General features: G+C 58.0%; 1 protein-coding gene across 1 annotated transcript; it reads right to left on the reverse strand.

Moving 5' to 3' along the window:
• Window positions 1–1419: 1419 nt before the first annotated feature.
• On the reverse strand, window positions 1420–3943 carry C1QL2 (complement C1q like 2). Its single transcript, XM_004608160.2, has 2 exons — window positions 2743–3943; window positions 1420–2177 (listed from the first exon to the last, which is right to left on the reverse strand). The coding sequence occupies exons 1-2, from the start codon at window positions 3424–3426 to the stop codon at window positions 1998–2000; spliced, it is 864 nt and encodes a 287-aa protein (XP_004608217.1). The 5' UTR covers window positions 3427–3943; the 3' UTR covers window positions 1420–1997.
• Between the last annotated feature and the right edge of the window lie 2968 nt (window positions 3944–6911).

The raw sequence follows: 6911 nt of genomic DNA on the forward strand, positions 1-6911 counted from the left end.
TGCTAAAATTCAAGTGAATGACAATAAAACATTTTTCAAATAAAATAAGAGCACAAAGAGGAATCGGGACAGCACAGGACTCCAGGCAGGGGCTATAATTGTCTACTGCAAGGAACTCACAGCTCTCATCTTCCAGGAATGGAGGTTGAGCACAGGTGACTGGGGGCAGAAGTACAGCCAGGAACATAGTCATACAGCATAATGACAGGGACCAATCGACATATGTGTGTGCATGGGTATGACATGGTTTAGTGACACACATTCCATCCATCTGGTGTGTTTGTGGTGGGAGGGGGGTGTTGTGTGTATGTCTCCAACTTTACAATGATATTACAACCTGTGAGTACACACTTTTTTTTCCTTTAAAAAGCTGGTCAAAACAAACCACCAAGTACTCATCAGTTGCTAACTGGCTCCTCTGTAGAAAATTCACTGCTTATTGGAACTCCAACCTAATACTAAATACATACACACCAAAAAAAGAAGAAGAAGAAGAAGAAGAAGAAGAAGAAGAAGAAGAAGAAGAAGAAGAAGAAGAAGAAGAAGAAGAAGAAGAAGAAGAAGAAGAAGAAGAAGAAGAAGAAGAAGAAGAAGAAGAAGAAGAAGAAGAAGAAGAAGAAGAAGAAGAAGAAGAAGAAGAAGAAGAAGAAGAAGAAGAAGAAGAAGAAGAAAGAAAAAAAATAGAAAAATGGAAGCCACTGGGGGTGGGAGTTGTTCTTTCACATACGTAACACGTATGTGAAAAAAGCTCAAGGGAAGTCAAGAAAGGAGACCAAAGGAACAGAGAGGCTCAGAGCAAGTGCCCCACACCACCTTGCAGATAAATAGTGAGAGCCCTGAAAATGGGTTTCTCTCTCCAAGTAACAAACGGTCCGTCGCATCATACAACTGTGGCTGCATTTGGGGCTTTAGGTGAGGCACAGAATTGTCTTGATTCCCCAGCCCTTGGAGAAGAGGTGGCCCTGGCTGTAACTGCCACGATGTATACAGTGTGCTAGGGGTCTGAGCAGGGACTCTGACATTCCCCAGGGCAGCAGCCAAGAGGTCACTTGCCAAAGTGCTCCTTCATGGCTCCGTCTTGCAGGGACCACTCCTCCACCCGTCCTTTCCCAAAACTCCTGCCCTTAGCCCATCCTCCACAGGCTTGGAGCCTGGAAATCCACCCAGTCCTCTCTCCACCTCCTGCTGGGTTCTTCCAGAGTCAGCCTGTGTCCCAGGGGAGAGGCCCCACCCTCACCCCTCTCCAACCCCTCACACACACCAAGGGTGGAGTGCTGCTACCCTACCTCTCATCTTTTGTACCTATCCCAGGGAGCAGACACAAGGCAGAGGCTGGCAAGGAAGCAGACGGTCATGGGGGGAGGGAGAGCCTGGAGACCCAAACAGGGGCCACACTCACAGACACATCTGAGCCCATAGTCTAGAAACGGAATTTAATGCATCGCGATGGATCTGAGGTGGAGCGCAGTAGGGAGGCAAAAGTTTCCTTTGCTGGGATTCTGCAGCAGGCGGGGAGGCAGCGGATGGAGGGAAATTCACACAGGTAATTCAGGTCACCAGGAGGATGCCCGGGTAGGGTGTGCTTGTTTTCAATGCCCACCTCCCTGGAGGAGCCCCTCCCCCACCCAAAACACTCAGAGGAGAGGGACAGGAAGGAGGCAGGCGTCCTGTCCCGCCTGCCTTTTCAGTCTGATCGGTTTGGCAAAGTCAACTCTGAGGTTGCTGAAGACGCTGCTGGCCTTCAGCTTCATGCTCCTGACATGCCCCCTCTCCCTCATCCTCCCCCCCCCCACCCGGGTTGGGGACAGGGACCAGGAGCACAGCCCTGAGCGTGGTGAGTCGCAGACACACTGAGGCCGGGGAGCAGAGCATAGGAGAACAGCAGGGATGTCTTTTTACCCCCACGGAGATGTCAGGAAGTGGGGCGCAGGCGGAGCGACCCTCGCCAAAGAACAGAGCGCTCCCCGGCAGGCACCCTCCTCGTGCTCCCGGCCCCCCTAATCCGGGTACAGCAGGAAGCCGGAGAACGTGCTGTACTTGTTGTTGTTGCCTCCGTGCGCCTTCCCGCCATCCAGCTTCACGTACACCTCGTCCCCGGAATCGAGGTGCAGTACCACACTGTTGCTGGCGTAGTCGTAATTCTGGTCTGCGTCCTGGGCGATGGCGCTGGCCCGGACCTGGAAATAAGTCGTGAGAGGCGGGGGTGGGCCGGGACACGTCTACCCGGGGGCCTATCCAGCCCCCTCCTGCCGTACCCGCTAGTACACACGCCCCGGCGCGCTCACTCTCCAACTTTCCATTCCTTCTCCGCCCTCCCTCACTCTCAGGGCAAATCCGGGAAAGAAGCAGTCGAAGGCTCAGGGACAGGGACCCAGCGGGGAAGGACAGGAACCCAGAGTCGAGCGTAAAGGAGACAGGAGGGCCAAAGCGGGCAACTTGCGCACAAAGAGGGCAACGGAATGAAATTTCCAAGGCGCCTAGGGGGCTGCAGACGCCTCACGCCCACGCGCAGGGCACAGGAGAGTGTGGTTTTGGGGAGTGAAGCGGGTGGTCTCTGGGCGCGCAGGGCCCCAACCTCCAGCGCTACTTTCCCAGAGCGTTGCAAACGGGACACGGTGGCGCGCGCGCTCGGGTTCTCACCCAGCGCTCGGGAGCCGGGAGGATGAGGATGGTTTCCCGGGCATCTGGGGGGCGCGGGCCGGGAAAGAAGGGCGTGCCGGGCTCGGCGGGGAAGACACTGACCTGCCCGTTCTTGCAGAGATCCGCCCACATGCTGGTGCCATCGCCGCCGCGCATGAGGATGTGGTAGGTGAAAAAGTAGATGCCGCGCACCTGACAGCTGAACTTGCCGGTCGTGGGGTCGTAGTGGTTGCCGAGGTTGGTGACCACGTCGTCAAACTTGAGCACCTCGTAGCCTTCGTGGGGGCTCTTAAGACCCACGTAGAAGGCGATCTTGGGGCCACTGAAGGCGGCGCTCAGCGCGCCCGTCACTTCGCCCTCCGAGTCGCCGCCGCCCCCGGTTCCGCCACCCACCACCCCGACACCGCCTGCCGTGCCCGCCGTCAGCTGCAACCCGGGCAGGCCAGGCCTCCCCGAGTCGCCCTTCTCCCCCGGAGGGCCCCTGGGTCCCGGCGGGCCCGGCTCTCCAGGGGGGCCCCGCGGTCCGGGCTTGCCAGGTCGTCCCGGGTCGCCCTTGGGTCCCTGGATGAAAGGGGGCGGAGGGTTGGCGCTCAGGTCCTGCAAGACTTCCAGGGCCGCCGTGCTGGGTCCGGGCGGCGGCGCCTTGGCGCCCGCGGGACCCCCGCTGGGCGCGGCGCTGTAGGGGTCGCAGATCATGCGGCAGGTGCCCATCATTTCATAGTGCGCGGCGCCGGGGGGCGCCGCCTGCAGCAGCAGCGGCAGGGCGATGAGCAGCCCCAGCGCCATGGCCAGGAGCACGCCGACGGCCGCCAGGCAGGCGCGCCGCCGCCGCTGCCACAGCCGGGAGGCGACCGCCACCAGCTCTTCCTTGCCGCCCGGGGAGGTAATGGTGGGGCGACGCGGGCGGCCCCGCTCCCCGCGCTCGGGGCTCGGTTCCTCCACGAGTCCAGGCCGCGCCCCCGACGTGGCGACCCTCTGCTCCGGCCGCCCAACTACTTCAGCGAGCCGCGCCGGGGCCCGAGCGCCGCTGCCCACCGCGCCGGAGCTGCCGGGGAGAGGCGCGGAGCCCCGCGCGCATGGCGGGGCGGGGAGCGCACGGAAGGAGCCCGGCGCCCCGCGGCTCCCGGGGACGGCGGCGGCGGCGGCCCGGGGGAGCGCTCGCTGGCTGCGGGATCCGCGGCGGGGCTCGGCGGGCTCTGCGCGCGCGGTGAGTGCGCCCCGGCTCCGCGCCGCGCTCTACTCTGCTCTCCCGCGGCTCGCCCGCTCCCGAGCGGTGGGGGGACCCAGCTACCCTGACGTAAGGAGTCCGGGGCTGAACGGCGGAGGCGGCGAGGCAACGCGCGCTGCCATCACTCGGGAGACGGCGCCCTCATGTCATCAGCCCTGCGGTCCTCCTCCTCCTCCTCCTCCTCCTCCTCCTCCTCCTCCTCCTCCTCCTCCTCCTCCTCCTCCTCCTCCTCCTCCTCCTCCTCCTCCTCCTCCTCCTCCTCCTCCTCCTCCTCCTCCTCCTCCTCCTCCTCCTCCTCCTCCTCCTCCTCCTCCTCCTCCTCCTCCTCCTCCTCTTCCTCCTCCCAGGCGCGGGACCTCCCAGCGTTGCCTGAGAGCTACAAGTGGGCACCGCGGGCGCAGCCCCAGGTCCGAGGGCCCCTGACCCTTTGCTCTGCGGCCTCCTTATGCGCGCCTCCCACCAACCGCATAGGAACCCCCACGTGCACGCTCACCCGGCGCCCCAGAGGCCCCTCCACCCGGCTCCCAGAACATCCACAATCCCGAGGCCAGCAAAGTCCTTCAGGGGTCAACGGATCCACGCCCTGACCGCAGGCGGGACCACATGTCAAGCCGCGGAGTTTAGGAAAAACCCCGTTCCAAGAGCCCGAGACAGCCCAGGCTTTTCTCGAAGAAAGTGACCCCTAAGAGCAGATAAAAGGTTGCCCCGTTTCTCCACCATACCAAGGAACCCCAAACTCTTAAATGGGCCCCAGATAATCATCCCCACCAGTGCACTGAACCACTTTTGGGAAAGGCCTAAAGCCCCCAAAGCTGTTCCCAGGGAAAAGGCACTTCTTTTCCTGCCAGCATGGGGGCTGGCCTTCGTCCTGGGATCAAGCTCCTTGTAAAATGCAGGTACTCGCCCCACAGTGCGCTGTCGCTCTGGGTGGGATGCACTCAGCTCCCAGTCTCTGCGCCCCACCACCTGGCAGGCCCAGGCCCGGTTCTGGACTCCCAACTTCCTGCCCCTCAGGAAGCGTTAGTTGTGGAGGAAACAGGTAACAGTCCCAGCTGACCTCAGCCTGTCTTGAACTGGCCCATTCTCGTCTGAGATGAGAATGTTGGTCTCCTGAGGTGTGTGAGAGTCAGGGACACGTGGGAACTGCAGCTTGGCATTGGGAAGCCCCCAGCTGGGAAACAGAACTCCTCTTCCGCTGAACTCCTGTCCTAAGCTCTGGGGGCTGGGGACAGGTCAGGTGAGACCCTCTCTAAAATTCTGACTTCCCCCCATAGCCAGCTCCTGCCCTGTTCTTTCTTCCCTGGAGCACGCCCAAGTGCTGAGGGCAGTGTTGGCGGTCATCAGCACCTTTGCCATGTCCCCGCCCTCCTGAGGTGACCTCTTTGATGGGAACATCCATTTCTCAGGTGTCAGGTTCACATGCATTGGCTGAAAATCCATTTTGTTTCTCTGTGGTCACTCTGAGTTTGTTCCTTTCCTGACCCCACTCCCCATGGCTCTGGCCTCTTCCTTCTTGGTGTGTGACTCTGGTTGGCTCAGCAACTCTCTATGGAAAGGAGTGACGGTCTGCATCTAGCCTGTGGCAGCTTCACCCCAGAAGAAGGGAGAAGGAGCTCCATTTTGGATGCCTCTAATTACAGATCTGGCACTTTGCTCATTTACTCCTCTAAGCAACCCTGAGCCTCAGTGGTTTGCTCCCATCATACAGATGAGAAAACAAAGCCTCTGAAAATAGCAGGTGCTTGTCCAGTGGCTCATGGCACAGAGCAAGAACAGTCCTCACACCCAAACCAGTGGCTCCAGGAATGGCATAATCCACAGCCAGCTCCTGGCCATATTCCTTACTGGTTTTCTGGGTCTTTTGGGAGCCTCCATTGCTTTCCTTCAGCAGTGCCTCCCTCCACACACCCCCATTCTAACCACTGAGCCACAGTGAGCCACACAGTCTGGTTCCGGTCCTAACTCTATAACTTCCTGATTTTGTGACCTTGAGCAAATGGCTTTACCTATTTGAGGCTCAGTTCCTGTGTGGTAGTAGATTGGGGAAGACAAAATACTCCCCCAAACCCTACAGTCATTGAGAGGTTCAATGACTTCATACAATGGCAAGAGCCTGCTCAGTGAAGATTAGCTGTTACTAGCTATGCAGACTGACTTCTGCCAGCAGATCTCACTGAGATGAGACATGTAAGGAGAAGCAGGGTAAAGAGAGGATTTGATTTTAAGAAGAGAGAAATCCAGGATAGGAATGTAGGTTAGTGATAGAGAACTTGCCTTGCATGTGTGAAGCTCTGGGTTTCATTCCCCACATCAGGAAATGGAGTGGAAGAGAAGGAAGGAAAGAAGGAAGGAAGGAAGGAAGGAAGGAAGGAAGGAAGGAAGGAAGGAAGGAAGGAAGGAAGGAAGGAAGGAAGGAGGGAGGGAGGGAAGGATGGAGGGAAGGAAGGAAGTAAGGAAGGAAGGAAGGAAGGAAGGAAGGAAGGAAGGAAGGAAGGAAGGAAGGAGGGAGGGAGGGAGGGAAGGAAGGAAGGGAGGAAGGGAGGGAGGGAGGAAGGGAGGAAGGAAGGAAGGAAGGAAGGAAGGAAGGAAGGAAGGAAGGAAGGAAGGAAGGAAGGAAGGAAGGAAGGAAGGAAGGAAGGAAGGAAGGAAGGAAGGAAGGACCCACACTCTACCATTCTCCAAAGTAAAGACAGGAAACTATGCATCTTCCCTTCAGTTCCCTATCAGGTAGGGGACTCTGTCCAGAGAATCCCAGCTGCATCTAGACAAACATTTCCCAAACAGATAGTTACTCCATTTTAATTTCTTAGCCTTGAGACCAGAGAAACAGTACAAGGGTTAAGATGCTTACTACACCTGTGACCAACCTTCCATAGATCCCAATACCACATAGGACCCTTCAAGTACCACAAAGGTGTGGCCCAAAACAAAATAAAATACACAAACAAATCATTTTCCAGCTCTGCGGGCCACCATCTCCAAAATTCAGATTTTTTTCAGAGCAGATCTGGGTAGGGAAGAAGCAAAGAGGGGCATATATTTG

This window comes from Sorex araneus, chromosome X (assembly GCF_027595985.1).
Source record: "Sorex araneus isolate mSorAra2 chromosome X, mSorAra2.pri, whole genome shotgun sequence".
In the NCBI taxonomy this organism is placed as follows: Eukaryota; Metazoa; Chordata; class Mammalia; order Eulipotyphla; family Soricidae; genus Sorex; species Sorex araneus.